The sequence below is a fragment of the Lolium perenne genome, chromosome 3 (assembly GCF_019359855.2).
Source record: "Lolium perenne isolate Kyuss_39 chromosome 3, Kyuss_2.0, whole genome shotgun sequence".
Classification (NCBI taxonomy): Eukaryota; Viridiplantae; Streptophyta; class Magnoliopsida; order Poales; family Poaceae; genus Lolium; species Lolium perenne.
Window position 1 is genome coordinate 21,726,308 of NC_067246.2, and position 17,055 is coordinate 21,743,362.

The following is a 17,055-nucleotide window of genomic DNA, read 5'->3' on the forward strand; positions in this document are numbered from 1 at the left end:
CAGACGGCAGAATCAGCCTCAACGGCAACCTGGTGTGGGGGCGAAGAATCCATCTGTGGCTGGGCTCCCCGACGGAGGCACCATCGCCTGCCACTTGGACGGGACACCGCGCGCCATGGCGAAGCAGCGGCCTCCCCTAAGACCGGATCCCGAGCGGCGGGGAAGAAAGTCCGGTAAGCGGTGGCCGGTGAGAGCAGCCAGGGCGCCAGATGGAGGGGCTCGGAGACGGGCCCGGCAGCCACATCGCAGGCCACAGCGGTGAAGAACGAGCCGAAGAACAGGCGGCCTTCATTGACTTTAATAATTATTACGGTTTTGCTATGTCTGTCAACTGAGATTTTTTTAAGTCGAAGTCACTTACAAAAATATGCTTGAGTTGCACTTTTCTATTAAAAAAATGCAATTGCACTTTTCTGCCAGAAATGTGCAATCGAGCCAGATTGCACTTTTCTTTAATCGAGCTGAGACTTTTCTCGAGTTAGGGAGACTTAAGAAAATCTCAGTCAACTGAGACATAGACACACCCTAATTATTATTTACATAGTTCAAAAAAATATTCACGAGATTTCAAAAATCACTTATCGTACACTAAAATAATTATTAAAAAAATGTGCGTGTATTCATATGATTTTTATTAAAACAAAACGAGTAATAAAAATTAACTAAGAAGAAAAAATAAAAAGCGAAAAAACTGTAAGAAAAAACAAGTAAAATAGAAATAAAGAAAATAAAGAATAAAAATAAAATAATACCAGCCAAAGCTTCCCAAAACGAGCGGAAAGAACCTTTTTCCAGTAAATTACCTTCCTGATTTCGTATGCCATGACAATGACCGTGCCTCAAACGACTAAGGAAAACAGTATACCTAAAATACAAGCTACGAATTCCAGCAGCACGTTTATGTTCCACAGCACAATATAGCCGCTGAACCATAGAATTGGGCATGCGAGTTATACAAAGTGAACCTCGGAAATAACGCACCACCGAAGCAAAGCAAGCAATCACAAGAGCACTGAGCAGCACTGGGTGCTGTGTTATTACAGGAAATCAAATTCCTGCTAAAAGTTGATGTATGTCCAAGGACTTGTATTATGGCAGCATATACTTTAGCTGCACATGGTTTGGCCATTTCCCAAACTTTGTAATGGACGCTGTAGATGCCGATTTACACAACGATGAACTAGTAATAGAATACATGGTGTTCCTTTCAACATCAAAAAAGAAATAAACACAGCACCCTTCCAGGAAGCATGCTTGGCAAGAGCACTTCGAAGCAATCTCCAGTAAAAGCTAGCACATAAACTTGACCAGATACAGTAGATTAAAATAGTACATAATTATGGAATTCAGGGAATTTCCCTGTAACTATGCTTATCACAATCACCCACTACATATACAGGAAAACATCACAGGCCAGACAGTATCATAGTATACCTAGCACCTTGACACGCAGGCTAGTGCATGGAAAGCCAATTAGCAAAGCTATCACAGAGTATACAATACAGATAGGTGTAGTTGTCTTGATACATGAGAGCACTGCATACACGCATGAGTGCGAATTATTAATCCACACTTACAATACTTAAGTACCAAAGGCTACAGAAAACGAGAAAACGCACACACGTATATATGCGGAAACCACATTAGGCTTCAATGCCTCACGTGTGTATATCTCCTTTCAGCAAAGCATGCTTGCCCTTGGAAGTAATTCAGGTCTGCAAAGCTCTCACGGATTTTAAAAACCATTCGCCGATCCAGCCACATCTCACTAGAATAGCAGCTGCAAATCCGACACCAAATCCCAGTCCCACGAAGAGAAACAAGACAACATCGATATGAGAGGACTCCTCCAAATATTCCTCACTTGGAGGAGCGGGTGAAACGCTGCAGGGGTTGGACAATGGTGGTCCACACAGTCCCAAGTTGCCGTCAAATGAACTACTCTCAAATGTGGAGAGCTGGCGTAATTGTGGTATCTTACCCACCAACTGGTTCTCAGACAAATTCAGGACGCTCAGAAAGGTGAGATCTGCAAGTTCTTGCGGAATATCCCCTGAGAGTTGGTTGCAAGAAAGGTCCAGCGACTCCAGATCAGTCATGCCACCAAGCTGGGATGGAATTCTTCCGGTGAAGGCATTGTGCGATATGTTTAGTAGACGCAGTGAAACAAGCCGTCCAACTGACTCAGGAATGGTACCTGTTGGATAATTAGGCACAATTTTCATGATTAATTTCTGAATATAAAACATGATAACAGCAACTACTAACATGTGAAACTCGAACATACTAGATGCATTGATCAACATGAGCAGCAGCATCGCAAACGGTAAAGCATCCATCTCTAAACAGATCGAGATATGTCGCACGTACCGATCTGGTGGAGGTGGCGGTGGAGGTGTAGCAGATGATGTCGCAGCAGTAACGTTGTTGATGACAACGTTGTTGACGACAGGGACGACGGGTCGAAGTAGACGGCGTTGAAGACGACGGTAGGCAGCACCGCCCGACTTGGACGGAAGACGACCCGTGATGAAGAGCTTGAGCAGTCGCGCAGAGCGCTTCCCAAAAACCTAATTCGCCCTCTCCCGTACAGGATCGCAAGGACGAGCGGTTCCGGAGACCTGCTCTCCCGTTCGCCGATGCACGTCGGCGTGCGGGATGGAGTAGGCTATGATGGCGGCGCAAGCAGAGAGAGGTGGCAAAACCCTAACTCGTGTATTAGATATATTTCTGCGGTAGCTGGGCAAGAGATTATATAGGCTCAGGAAACCCTAGGCAACGTGGGCCACGCCCACGTCGCACGCACGTTTCGAGTCGGTTACAGATAGCCCACGGTCCGGGAGCGACCCGAACCGACTAACTGCGACGCGTCCGTCTAGGACTCTGTTCGTTTTCCTGAACTGCAAAAAGAAAGGAAAGTCTCGGCTCGAGGCTCAATCCACTCACCACGAGCGCGGCGCGCGTCGTGTCGTGTCGTGTCGTGTCGTGTCGAGACGAGCGAGCGAGGAGGAGGAGGAGCGCGCGTGAACCACTCCTATTCTTACTCACTTACTAGTGGTGGAACAACCCACCTTATAAGGTGGTCTAACTTTCTCCCAACTTTCCATGTGGGACTAAACTTCCCACCTCTTGCCACTCCCTAGTGAGCTGCCACCAACTTGGGCTCAAACTCACAAGGCTACCACTATGTGGGCTTTGAGATTTATAGGGAAAATCTGAAATCTATTATGGGCCACTAAGTGTGGGCCCAATATTTCAACAATCCCCCACCAGATCTCAAATCCCCATTTAGAGATTTACCAAAACTCGCTGCTTGTTTATATACCAGTGTTTCAGCGGAGACTGTTAAGTTGAACTTCCGCCTAGAACCTTAAGTTACATCCATTCACACTTGAACAATGGACTAAGCCTTGAATTGCAAGTTTTGCGTGAACAGGGTTTCACTCAAAGTCATAACCAGTACATGGCTGCCAGTAGCCTACCCCGCGGGTGAAGCATATGCGTCATACTTCGTGGTCTCTTCATGAGTTTACTAGAGATCACCCAAATCTCATAGATTGCGACGTTTAACAATCGGACTCATATAGGTGTGTTATTTCAAGAATGCTCTGTAGGACAGCATCTTTGCTAAAATAGCCAACATTAACACATTAAGGCTTGTTGCCAACCTGCCTTACAGCAATTGAGAGTTGTGCATCTTCACATAGAGATGGTTACATAACACTCTCCTCAATTAAACCACTAGTTTGTTCTTCCCAGGTCCTAATTCACGGGATCTCCGATCACAAAGGTTGGGTTACCACTATGGTGTAACATCAACGGGTCTCAAACCCATCTCCCTCGATGCACTTTCTATCACATTACGTGATAGTCCCTTTGTAAAGGGATCTGCCAGGTTTTTGTCTGTTTGAATATACGTAACAGTTATTACTCCGGAGTTTCGCAATTTCCTGACAGACTTCAAACGTCTCTTGACGTGTCTTGATGACTTCGCGTTATCCTTAGAATTGTTCACTTTGACAATTACAGTTTGATTGTCACAATTCAAAAGGATTGCCGGTACAGGTTTTTCAACCACAGGCAAGTCCATCAAGAGCTCACGCAACCATTCTGATTCAACAGTGGTTGTGTCCAAAGCAGTAAGTTCTGCTTCCATAGTTGACCTCGTCAATATGGTTTGCTTGCAAGATCTCCATGACACTGCGCCACCTCCAAAGGTAAATACATACCCGCTAGTGGCGTAGAGATCAGCTACATCAGAGATCCAATTTGAATCACTATATCCTTCAAGCACAGCTGGGTGCCCTGAATAGTGAATCCCATAACTCATTGTACCACATAGGTAGCGCATGACTCTATCAAGTGCATGCCAATGATCAGTACCCGGGTTTGACATGAACCTACTCAACTTGCTAACAGCAAAAGAGATGTCAGGTCTAGTCGCGCTCGCTAAGTACATGAGTGAGCCAACGATCTGAGAATATCTCAATTGATCTATGGCAATCCTCCGGTTCTTGCGTAATGTCACACTGGGATCATAAGGTGTTGGAGAAGACTTGCTATCAATATAGCCGAACCGGCTCAAGATCTTCTCAACATAATGGGATTGCGTTAGAGTAATCCCACTCTCGTTCTTAATAAGCTTGATGTTCAGAATCACATCAGCTTCTCCCAGATCTTTCATATCAAAACACTTTGACAAGAAAGACTTGACCTCGTGTATTACTTTCATGTTTGTACCAAATATCAGAATATCATCCACATACAAACACAGTATAACACCTTCGCCCCCACCATGGCGATAGTAAACGCACTTGTCAGCCTCATTGACAACAAAGCCTACAGAAGTTAGAGTTCTGTCAAACTTCTCATGCCATTGCTTAGGTGCTTGTTTTAGGCCATATAAAGATTTCAGCAACTTGCACACCTTTCTTTCTTCACCTTTTACTACAAATCCATCAGGCTGATCCATATAGATTTCCTCTTCCAACTCTCCATTAAGAAAAGCTGTCTTAACGTCCATTTGATGAACGATAAGACCATATGAGGCAGCCATGGACAGTAGTACTCGAATGGTGGTAAGTCTAGCGACAGGTGAATAGGTGTCGAAGTAATCTTCGCCTTCTCTCTGTGTGTAGCCTTTAGCTACAAGCCGCGCCTTGTACTTTTCAATAGTACCATCAGGCCTTAGCTTCCTCTTGAACACCCATTTGCATCTCACAGGCTTGCATCCATGGGGTCGTTCTGATAGCTCCCAAGTTCCATTAGAAAGAATCGAGTCCATCTCATTATGGACAGCTTCTTTCCAGTCATCTGCATCTAGAGATGCATATGCCTCTGCAATGGACGTGGGAGTATCATCCACAAGGTACACAATGAAATCATCACCAAAGGATTTTTCAATCCTCCGTCTCTTGCTCCGTTTAGGAGCTTCATTGTCATCCTTCTCAGTAACATTCTCATATGATTGTTCAAAATACTCATTAGATGGACTAGACTCAGGAATTATCTCAGTAGAAATTCTAGCAATGCTATGCATATCTTTCATAGGAAACATATTCTCAAAAAATGTTGCATCACGAGATTCCATAATAGTATCAACATGCATATCAGGTACCTCGGATTGAACTACTAAAAATCTATAGCCTACACTCCGCGGAGCATAACCTAGAAAGATACAATCCACTGTCTTTGGTCCGAGTTTGCGCTTCTTAGTAATTGGAATATTGACTTTCGCCAAACATCCCCATGTGCGCAAATACGAAAGTGATGGTTTTCTCCCAGCCCACTCCTCGTAAGGGGTTTTATCTTTATTCTTGTTAGGAACTCTATTCAGGACATGACATGAAGTCAATAAAGCCTCCCCCCACCATGCCTTTGATAAACCAGCAGTGGCTAACATGGAATTCACCAAGTCAGTCAGCGTGCGGTTTTTCCTCTCGGCAACCCCGTTTGATTGGGGCGAATAGGGAGGCGTCCTCTCATGAATAATGCCATGTTCCTCACAGAATTCATCAAAGATCTTAGGAAAATATTCACCACCACGATCCGACCTAAGACGCTTTATCTTTCTCTCTAGTTGATTTTCAACTTCGGCCTTATAAATTTTAAAGTAGTCTAAAGCTTCATCTTTAGTTCGCAACAAATAAACATAGCAAAATCTAGTCGCATCATCAATCAATGTCATGAAATATCTCTTTCCACCTTTTGTCAACACACCATTCATCTCGCATAGATCAGAATGTATGAGTTCTAGAGGTGCCAAGTTTCTCTCCTCGGCCGCCTTGTGGGGCTTCCGAGGTTGCTTTGATTGCACACAACTATGGCACTTAGAACCTTTGGCAATGGTGAACTTCGGAATTAAACTCAAACTGGATAGCCGAGACATTAAACCAAAATTAATGTGACATAAACGAGAATGCCAAACACTGGTATCATCACTAACATTGCCACAAATATGGTTCACAGACTTATTACTGAAATCCGAAAGCGAAAAGCGGAACAAGCCTCCGCACTCATAGCCTTTACCAATAAATTGTCCAAACTTGGAAACAACTACTTTATTTGACTCTAAAACAACCTTAAACCCATCTCTGCATAGAAGGGAGCCGCTAACGAGATTCTTGTTCATAGTAGGGACATGCTGCACGTTCCTCAGCTGCACGATCTTCCCCGAAGTGAACTTCAGATCTACCGTGCCAACACCACGAACAGAAGCATGTGACCCATTCCCCATCAAGACGGAAGAATCCCGGGCGACCTGGTAAGAAGTGAACATGGATATGTCAGCACACACATGAACATTAGCACCTGTATCAATCCACCAACATGGAGATTGAAATACCGAAAGAACAGTAAAGAGATTACCGTACCCATCAGCATTGCTAGTGGTCACCGTGTTGACTTGCCTCGCCTTTTTCTTGCGGTCTGCCCTCTCTGGACAGTCCTTAGAAAAGTGGCCAGTTTCTCCACAGGTAAAGCAGCTCAGATCTGCTTTGTTTATCATCTTCTTCTTCTTGAAGGTTGTAGTTTTCATAGGCTTATTGAAGGAGGGCTTGTTATTCCCTTTATTCTTGCTGTAGGGTTTCTTCTGCACCATGTTGGCGCTAGACTGACCCTCTCCTTTCTCAGTAGTATCCTTAGCCCGAGCTTTCTCCTCAACATCAAGAGACGCTATCAGATTTTCAACTGATATCTCCTGTCTCTTGTGTTTGAGAGTTGTGGCAAAGTTCCTCCATGAAGGGGGCAACTTAGCAATGATGCATCCAGCCACAAACTTGTCAGGTAAGGTACACTTAAGGAGTTCAAGCTCTTTCGCAATGCACTGTATCTCATGAGCTTGTTCGACTACAGAACGGTTGTTCACCATCCTGATGTCATGAAAGCTCTCCATGATGTACAGTTCACTGCCTGCATCGGTTGCACCGAATTTAACATTCAGTGCATCCCAGAGCTCTTTACCATCTGTTATGTGCATGTACACATCACACAGACGATCAGCAAGAATACTCAGAACGCATCCGATGAAGAGAGTATTGTTTTCCTTGAACTTGTTCTGATCTTGGTCAGATATAGTTCCTTCAGGTAAACCATTACTAACTTCGAATACTTTCAGATGAGTAAGCCAGAGCGTGGCCTTAACCTGCCACCTCTTAAAGTGCACACCGGTAAACTTATCCGGCCTCAGTGCATCAGCAAAACCAGCCATTGTTAACTCAGGAAATTGCCTACAATTAGGTTTTTGGATTGTTGGATAATTAGGCACAATTTCCATGATTAATTCCTGAATATAAAACATGATAACAGCAACTACTAACATGTGAAACTCGAACATACTAGATGCATTGATCAACATGAGCAGCAGCATCGCAAACGGTAAAGCATCCATCTCTAAACAGATCGAGATATGTCGCACGTACCGATCTGGTGGAGGTGGCGGTGGAGGTGTAGCAGATGATGTCGCAGCAGTAACGTTGTTGATGACAACGTTGTTGACGACAGGGACGACGGGTCGAAGTAGACGGCGTTGAAGACGACGGTAGGCAGCACCGCCCGACTTGGACGGAAGACGACCCGTGATGAAGAGCTTGAGCAGTCGCGCAGAGCGCTTCCCAAAAACCTAATTCGCCCTCTCCCGTACAGGATCGCAAGGACGAGCGGTTCCGGAGACCTGCTCTCCCGTTCGCCGATGCACGTCGGCGTGCGGGATGGAGTAGGCTATGATGGCGGCGCAAGCAGAGAGAGGTGGCAAAACCCTAACTCGTGTATTAGATATATTTCTGCGGTAGCTGGGCAAGAGATTATATAGGCTCAGGAAACCCTAGGCAACGTGGGCCACGCCCACGTCGCACGCACGTTTCGAGTCGGTTACAGATAGCCCACGGTCCGGGAGCGACCCGAACCGACTAACTGCGACGCGTCCGTCGTTTTCCTGAACTGCAAAAAGAAAGGAAAGTCTCGGCTCGAGGCTCAATCCACTCACCACGAGCGCGGCGCGCGTCGTGTCGTGTCGTGTCGTGTCGAGACGAGCGAGGAGGAGGAGGAGCGCGCGTGAACCACTCCTATTCTTACTCACTTACTAGTGGTGGAACAACCCACCTTATAAGGTGGTCTAACTTTCTCCCAACTTTCCATGTGGGACTAAACTTCCCACCTCTTGCCACTCCCTAGTGAGCTGCCACCAACTTGGACTCAAACTCACAAGGCTACCACTATGTGGGCTTTGAGATTTATAGGGAAAATCTGAAATCTATTATGGGCCACTAAGTGTGGGCCCAATATTTCAACAGTACCTTCCAATCTATTATTTGAGATGTCAATGGCTGTTAAGGTAGTCAAGATCCTTTCAAATGTCATGTAGGACCCCTTGTATGTGATCTCAGTAGAATCTTGATAAAATTCCGCCATACCTGATAAGTTTGTAGCACGGACAATATCTCCGCTACTATTGAACTTAGCCATCATTGATTTCAGCTGGCCAACCCATTCAGAATTCAAATTGCCAGAGAAGTTGTTCAAGGCAAGATCAACAATTTGCAAGCTAGAGAAGTGCCCTCTGTGTCGGTAATTCCCGATAACGTCATCTACGGAACCATAGAATCGGTTGGATCTTAAGACAAGAACATACAGACTGGAAAGCTTCCCTAGCCAAGATGGGAAAGTATCAACTATTAGATTGTTTCCAATGTCAAAAACCTCCAACTTATTGCAGTTAGAAAGTGCCCTTGGAAGCAGCCCCTCAATCTTATTGCCATGCAAATCTATTGTCTGGAAAGTACATTCACTTGAAATATTAGATGGCATCGTCCCTTCCAAGTGATTCTCTCTCAAATTTAGTACGCTCCGTCGTGCATTTTCTATCAGACAAGAAGGAATCGTCCCGCTAAAGTTGTTATATGACAGATCAAGGACATCTAGCCTGGAAACGCAGATTGTATTTGGTATATGTCCATTTATACTATTGTTGGACATCCTGAGATAGTTGGTACGACTGAGATACAGAGTGAAGTTTGGAAGAACAGAAGAGAAATTATTGTGTGAATAATCCAAATATTCTGCTGATAATTTTGGCATGGGAATCTGTCCCTGAAGACTATTGGAACTAAGATCAAGAACTTCCAAGGAGCTACCGAAAGGAAGAACATATGGAGTAAGTTGCATACCGGTGAACATATTGTGTGAAAGATTTAACTGGAAGAGGCTATTGTTCCATCTCTCCCATATCAACTTCGGTATATCCCCAGTGATTCTATTGCAAGAAAGGTCCAAATAAGACATGCTGTCAAGATGTGTCAAAAAACTAGGAAATTTGGTTATATTGCAACATGCAAGCCCCAAGGTTTCCAATCCAAACAGAGAGGTAGACAAAGAGTTAGTTCCTTCCTCTATCATAACAGAAAACTTATTGTGAGAAAGATCCAAAGCAGTGAGCTTTCTTAACCTCCCGAAGGATGAAAGATCCACCGAACCTACGAAGTTGTTCTGGTCGATTTCTAGACCTGTCAAACTTGCCAGCTGAAAGAACGACTTAGGAAACTGTCCTGTCAATACATTACCGCTCAATACCACTTCAATCAAGCATGAAGACGCCGCATCAAACTCTTCTATAGGACCTGAAAGTTGATTTTGATCAAGTCTCAAGAAGCGTAGTGCTGGCAGAGCAAAAAGGGATGCTGGAATTTCCCCTGCACAAAGAATGAAAATATCATAAGATGACTCTTCTCCTACTGCAATTGAAGTACAACATACCCAATTGACATAAGAATTATAGAACCCAATAATCTAAAATGACAAGCTCATCAGTCCTCTCATATCAATGGAATCTATGAGTTCAAACTAAAGTTAGTATGGCCGAGTCATACCTTCATTATGAATCCACCCTATACAATGGTCAAGATGTAAGCTAGACACCCCACATGACATACTAAGTTAATTGTGAGGTACCCCCTCACCTGAGAGCAAAATATTGTGGGCCTTTTGGCTGACATGCTAGTGTTTTGAGGCTGTATGGGCCATTTTGTGTGTGTACGTGCCCACAGGAAAAATTAACACATTTCATAATCTCATCCCCATGTAAATATGTTTTCTTAACTACGAAAAAAAGGTTTGCCTTTAATATTAATGTAGAAAGAGCAAAACATGCAGGTGCCCGAAGCCAAAGAAAACACCGGAAAAAAGGGGAAACCTAAGATACAATCTCCTCCACCAGCCGTGTACCATGCCTTCCTTTCATCTAAATTTTAGAAGACCCACAACGGCATGAAGTAAATGTTATTGAAAATTCTTGCATTCTACTCCTAGATTTCGCACGTGATTAGGGTAATCGTGGACCAGTCTCCTCCTAGGAGCACCACTTGAGTTTTCTATCACCCCCAGTAGTGGAGCACCACGGGGCGCCCAGGCCAGGGCCCAAAGACATGGAGGGGGTTAGGGTAATAAATTAGACACTTCTAGAGTTGTAGCCAAATTTGAAGGGTGGGATTTGATAAGTTATGTCAACACTCAATCTAGCAAGAATTAACTTTTAAAAAACTTCTGGTTGGTCAAGTTTACTTTTCACCCATGATCTCTTCAGCACGTTTACTTTTTGTCCTAAAACTTCTATTTGTACCGAAATAAACCTTGAACTCTTGGAAGTTCATATCGCATCTAACCCGCGAAAAAGTTTACGTGGACAACAAGTGGCACAAAAATATTAGTATGTCAGACTGAACTGGAATTGAATCTAGACCGGCTATTCCAACCAATAAAAATCCCACCCCTCTAATCGAAATCTCCATGCAAGAGCTTGCACCATCCCACTCTGTTGCCGTCCAGCTAGTTCATCGTGCCGCCCTGCTCGTTTGCATCGACCCTCGAGCTCCTTTGTCCTGTTTACCACCCCGCTCGCCAATGCCCTACCTTGTCCGCATCTCCCCGCTCACTGGGGTGATGTCAAGCTCAGCGTCGTCATCATGCACTTCGGCGACACTCTGCCATCATCATGCCTGTTGGAGGAATCATGTGGTCAATTCATGCCGCCATGCTCCTTCGTGTGGAAGGCACTACTATCCAATTACCTTCAAGAGGTAACATGGTGGGTTGGTGCTAAGAGTATCTCCAGCCGTCTCCCCGACGAGCCCCCCGGCACCCTTTTTTCCATCCGGACGGCGTTATTCGGCTCAGCCACGCCCCCGTTTCCTCGTTTTCCCCCGGAATAGGCTCTTAATCCATCTGGAGAGCCCAGGCCATCCCCGGCCACCCGGGGTGCGCTCGTGGAGTCCGTACGAAACAAAAACGCGCGAAATGTCGAGCAGGCCCGCGGTGTCGGTCGCAGAAGGGCTAGTTCCCTCCTTTTTTTTGTTTTCCCTCCAAAATGCGCAGCATATCCCCTTTTTTCCCGCCGAATTTGAAAGAGCTTCCGCCATTTCCCACAATTGCAGCTCCTCCTCTTCCCTTCCACCACCATGAGGCCGAAGAAGATCGTCGACAACGGCGCGCCGAAGAAGGCAAGGAAGCCGCGTGCGGCAAAAGAGAGGCCGCCAGGATGGACAAACGCACGGTGGGCGGCGGATGTGGAGCGGCGCCAGGCTGAAACTCGTGGCAGGGCGGAGAGGGAGAAGAACCTCATAGCGAAGAGGGCGAGGGCGGCAGTGGCGGATGAACAGGCGAGGAAGATCTCCATGGCCATGAACATGGGCCAGCCGCGCGTCGGCGTATTCCCCGGTCCATGGCCAATCCAAGGTACGATCGGCTCTCCTTTGACCTTCTCGCCAGCGTCACCGGCCATGTTCCACGACAACTACGTCGCAGGCGTATCGAGGTTTACGCCGTCGCCGCCAGAGTACGACGGCGGCGACTACGAGGGCATCTCGCCTGCCCTGCACGGAGGGCCGCTCTCCATCTCCAACCCTGGGATGCCACCGCCGAACGATGGTGTGATGCACGAGATGATCACGGCGGGCTCCATGGCCGCCGCGTCGAGCCCAGGTTTCTTCATGCAAGAGGAGGCCAGATGCGACGAAAGCCATCGCGTCACGGGGTGCCGCCGACGATCCGAACGGGGAGTTTGGAGACGACACCCAAGACGTTGATGACGAAGAAAAAGAACATGCCGTCGGCGAGGAGGATGACGCGCCTGATCCTACGACGGCTGGGAAGGGGAAGAAGAAAAGGAAGAAGAACTCGCCGCCGGCCGAGCCGCGTATCAAATGGACGGGCAAAGAAGAGGAGTTCCTCGCCGAAGCTTGGAAGACCGTCTCCATGAATGGCATTACCGGCGCCATTCAAAACTATGAGACGTATTGGCAGCGGGTCAAGTTGGCGTTCGACGAACGGAAGATCGTCGATCCCTACTTCAACAAGACGGTGATGGTGCACGGCGACAAGGCAACGGGCACCCATTGGGGGATCATGCAGGCGGCGTGCAGAAAGTGGCACGGCATACAGGAGGAGATCGAATCTCGCCCGGAGAGCAGTGCCGACTTCGAGCAAAAGGTGAGCTAGCTCGCCTTGCCGTCCGTCGATCATGGATCGCCGAGGTTTAATCTTGTTTCGCCGGCCTGTCTTGCAGATGTGCCGTGCTTTCGACATGTACCGCGATGACACCGACGGCCAGACGTTCAAGTACCTCAACGTCTTCGCGCCGTATCGAGAATTGCGAGAATTGGGCGGACGTACGCCGGAACCTCGCCAAGAATAAGGACGAGCAGTACAACCCCGACGCTCCAGCCCCTACCACGTCGGAGGGCCGCCCCGAGCTCGACCAGAAGAAGCTCAAAGAGCTGAAGAAGGCGGGCCATCCCGCCGAAAGGTTGCAGGCGTCCTTCGACAAGTGCTGGGCCAACACAAGGGCGCACGCCGCCGGGAGGGAAGACAAGTACGACGTGCGGTGGAAGGAGATCCTCGCCAACCAGGGCGTCCGGATCGCCTTGATGAAGGCAACCTCCGCGGCGAAGAAGAGGAACACCGACCTGGCGTTCCTGGTCGGCGGCAACGACGGCAAGATGGACGAGGACACGAGGGCTTGGTACGACGCCCATCGCCAAGACATCCTCCGGCCTCCGTCGACTGCTTCGCCCTCCTCTTCGACGTCCACTCCCGCCGCTGCGACACCGGCGACCAACGACGCATCGCTGCCCGATTCCGCGCCAGACAAGGCGCAGGAAGGGACCGCCGATGTTCCTGTTATCGTCTAGTTTCTGTTCGATCGCCGGAATGTGGCTGATCCGATCGCCGAACTATTGGGCGATGCTTTTGTGTAGCGGGAAGACGATTTTTTGAAACTATCCCCGCTGATGGGAGAATGTCGGGGTGCAACTGGAGAAACGCTGCCACCCACGCCTTTTTTTCATCCAATCCGACGTTTGTTAAGTCCGGATTTCGGCCTGGGGGCCTGAAACGGCTGGAGATGCTCTAAGAGCACAGGAACGACGTAGTGATAAGCAAAGGGGAGCAGACAGTGAGGTGCTGGTTGGCTTGGTGGGCGACACAGCGTGGCAGAGCTATGGTGTCCAGCATGGTGAGAGAGAGAGAGAAGAACTTGACTGGGTCAGGGCTCAGTTATTTTCCTCATGTTTTGGAACTGGGAGGGTGACTAGGTGAGTCACGGTTTGGTTAGGAGAAGTGGTATCCATTGTCCATGTCAACGCATTTCTCGGGTCAGGTGGGATGTTAACATTTTCAAGAGTTCAGGGTTTTGGTTTGGACTAGCAAAAAAAAAGGATGAAAAGTAAACTTCCACAAGAGCTCAGAGACGAAAGTTGGACTTTCTTGGGTGGGATAGAACAAGTTAATTCAACACTCAATCCAGCTAGCATCATTAAAAACATAACAGAAACAAAAGGAAAGAAGCAGCTTCTCTAAAAATTAAACTAAACACGGTTATGCATAGACTATATAATATCGAATCTAAATAGCCAAACGGGTTAAAAGAAAGCTACATAAATAAAACAATTCATACTCAACTTGTCCCAAATAGAAATAATTATAGCACAACATATAACCTAAGCATCAATCAAAAAAGGATCTCATTGAATGCTTTAGTTGGCCCTGTCAAACTTATATCCCATGAACATTAGAACCTCTAAACGTACTAGCTAGGTTAGCATTATCATGACCCAATAAATGCATGTTAACTAATTCTATCCTAGCAACTCTAGTACTTGATGATATTGGTAACATAATTTGGTCGCAGAAGCAAAATTATAGCTAAATGAAAAATATATGTCAGGGAGAAATGGTAAATAGTCGTTTGGAAATTGTAGAACATGTGTTTATTAACAAACTATTTGAATCCTAGATTCTTTTTTGTAGTTATCCTCTATTTGAGGGATTAGAATTACAAGTATTGAGAATAACAAATTTCGTTTAGCCGTTCATCTTGTCCATTTTTTTAAATTACTTGGTAGCTTCTGAAAAATATTACCATAGTGCTGACTTGGGATTTGATCTATAATCTTACCACTTAGAAATGTATTTGTAATTTGTAATTGTACCAGTCGAGTCAAATTGGCAATTGAACTTGGTATCCTCCCAGAAATGCTCCGGTCTTCAATAGTTAGCCGTGTCAGTGCCTTGAGTTGCCCAGTTGCCAAAGGTATTGGCCCAGAAAACTGACTATACGAAATAACCATGCTTTTCAAATTAGTGAGGTTACCAATTGTAGATGGTATTTTCCCAGCAAACTCACACGACAAGATCTCCAACCTTCTCAAGTTTATGAGATAACCAACTGCAGATGGCATTGTCCCGCAAGCCTCACAATTCATCATATACAAGCTTCTTAAATTTGTGAGGTTGCCTATTGAAGATGTAAGTGAACCATGTAATTTGCAGCCAAACATACCAGATATTTCCAAGCTTTGCAAGTTAATGAGATTGCCAATTTCATACAGTATGGGCCTAGGGAGGTTGCAATCAATCATCTTCAAGCTTCTTAAGGCCTTCAGGTTACCAATGGAAGAAGACATTGTCCAAGAGAAGTTGCACCCATAGAGTTCCAAGCTCATTAAGTTCCTGAGGTCTCCAATCCATGATAAAATTGATCCCAAATCTTTTTGTGAGTCCATCAAAGTGACTTTCAACTGGCATAAAGACCCAAGTACACCGACTGAAGAGAGAAAATCCTTGGATATAAATTTTCCATCAAGAGTTAACTCCCTCAATAGCTTGAAATTGGCAGAAGAACTTGGTTTATAATAGGAAAAGTTGGTCCCCTCTAGCCTCAGAGTATCTAGAGAACTTGAGTGGGAAAAGTTTGGCAAATGCCCTGAGAGATTCGGGTTTGAGGACAAATCGAGGACCCTTAGATGTTTGAGCTGAAAAAATCTCTGAGGGAACCACCCCTGAAGTTCCATATCTGAAAGTTGAAGCACACTTAAATTGAGAAAATCCGCAAAGAACTCTGGAACTGGACCAGGAAAGTAATTGGATCCAAGGTCGATAGCAACGAGAGAACGGAGGCTTGCGAGGGAATGATGAATAGGACCATTCAGCCCACATCTTCTCAAGCTAAGGACCTGAAGATGAGGAACAGATTTTGCAAGAGCTTTGCCCCAATCTTCACCGCTGCTAGACATTATCTGCAATTCGTCAAGGTAGAGCTCTCTTAGATTGCTGAGGTTTGCTACTAGTGACTCAAAATTTGCTTCCTGCAGATAGTTAGAACTGCCATCTACAGAGGTAAGATCACCACCGTCACCAAAAACTGCATGACTTGAAAGATCCAGGGAGACAAGGTTAACGAGTTTACTGATGCCGAGAGGTATCTGGCCAACCAAACCCGAATTGGAGAGGTTGAGGTGGGTTAGGGAAGTGAGGCTCTCGAAATTCTGATTCCCACAGATGTTGCAGCTGTAATCCCCTAAATAGTTCATGCTAAGGTCGAGACGTCGAAGGGATTTGAGGCTAAAAAGTGCAGGGTCCAAGCCATGACGACTGTACAGGCCATACCCATTGAGATCGAGTTCAGTGACAAAACCAGAAGAAGCGTCGCAGCGAACGCCCTCCCAGAGACAGCAATCGGTGCCATTTTGCCATGACGGAAGGAGAGTGGCCGTAGTTGCTGCAAACAAGAAGGACTGCTTCAGTTGGAGAAGCGCTGCAGCCTGGTCAGGATGGCACCATGGTGTGAGGTTACGATCACCGTGAGTGCTGGAGGTGGCTAGCGTGGGGAGTTGTACAAGAAAGAGCAATAGCGCCCAACGAATGGAAGCCATTAGTCTAACACAGTTCTGAACCTGCAACCTGTGCTCAGGCATCCAAACAGTTCAGAAATATATATACGGTACAGTGGTACGCTACTACTACGGTACGCCAATAACCCGTCTGAAGGTAGTGTGGTGACATATGAGGTTAGAATAAATATTCACTCAGATTTATGTGTGGCTATCCTTTTCCCCGAGGTCATTCGCTCCAATGAAGCAATGCTTGTCCAACGTGCGAGACCAGTTGCGTGCGATCGTGAACCTTGTATAATTTTCCCATTGGACATTGATCATATGTGCCATCAGAATTCAGACAGCCATATCAGCTAATTTTCGTTGGAGCTACTAGTCAATGTTCATTTATTGTAGT

At 46.2% G+C, this 17,055-nt stretch overlaps 1 protein-coding gene across 1 annotated transcript; it reads right to left on the reverse strand.

Moving 5' to 3' along the window:
* Nucleotides 1-1,335: 1,335 nt before the first annotated feature.
* Nucleotides 1,336-16,740, reverse strand: LOC127340912 (uncharacterized). Its single transcript, XM_051366683.2, has 3 exons — nt 14,942-16,740; nt 8,793-10,184; nt 1,336-2,197 (listed from the first exon to the last, which is right to left on the reverse strand). Exons 1-3 carry the CDS (start codon nt 16,737-16,739, stop codon nt 1,710-1,712), a joined length of 3,678 nt encoding a protein of 1,225 aa, XP_051222643.1. The 5' UTR covers nt 16,740; the 3' UTR covers nt 1,336-1,709.
* Nucleotides 16,741-17,055: the final 315 nt, after the last annotated feature.

Bases quoted from the DNA above. Each gene is read 5' to 3' on its own strand.
- LOC127340912 (XM_051366683.2), bottom strand. From the start codon at position 16,739: ATGCCTGAGCACAGGTTGCAGGTTCAGAACTGTGTTAGACTAATGGCT. The intron at 10,185-14,941 runs GTAAGATTATAG...TTCTTTGTGCAG, and splicing joins TACAAATACATTTCTAAGTG to GGGAAATTCCAGCATCCCTT. The intron at 2,198-8,792 runs GTACTGTTGAAA...ATTATCCAACAG, and splicing joins CTCAAATAATAGATTGGAAG to GTACCATTCCTGAGTCAGTT.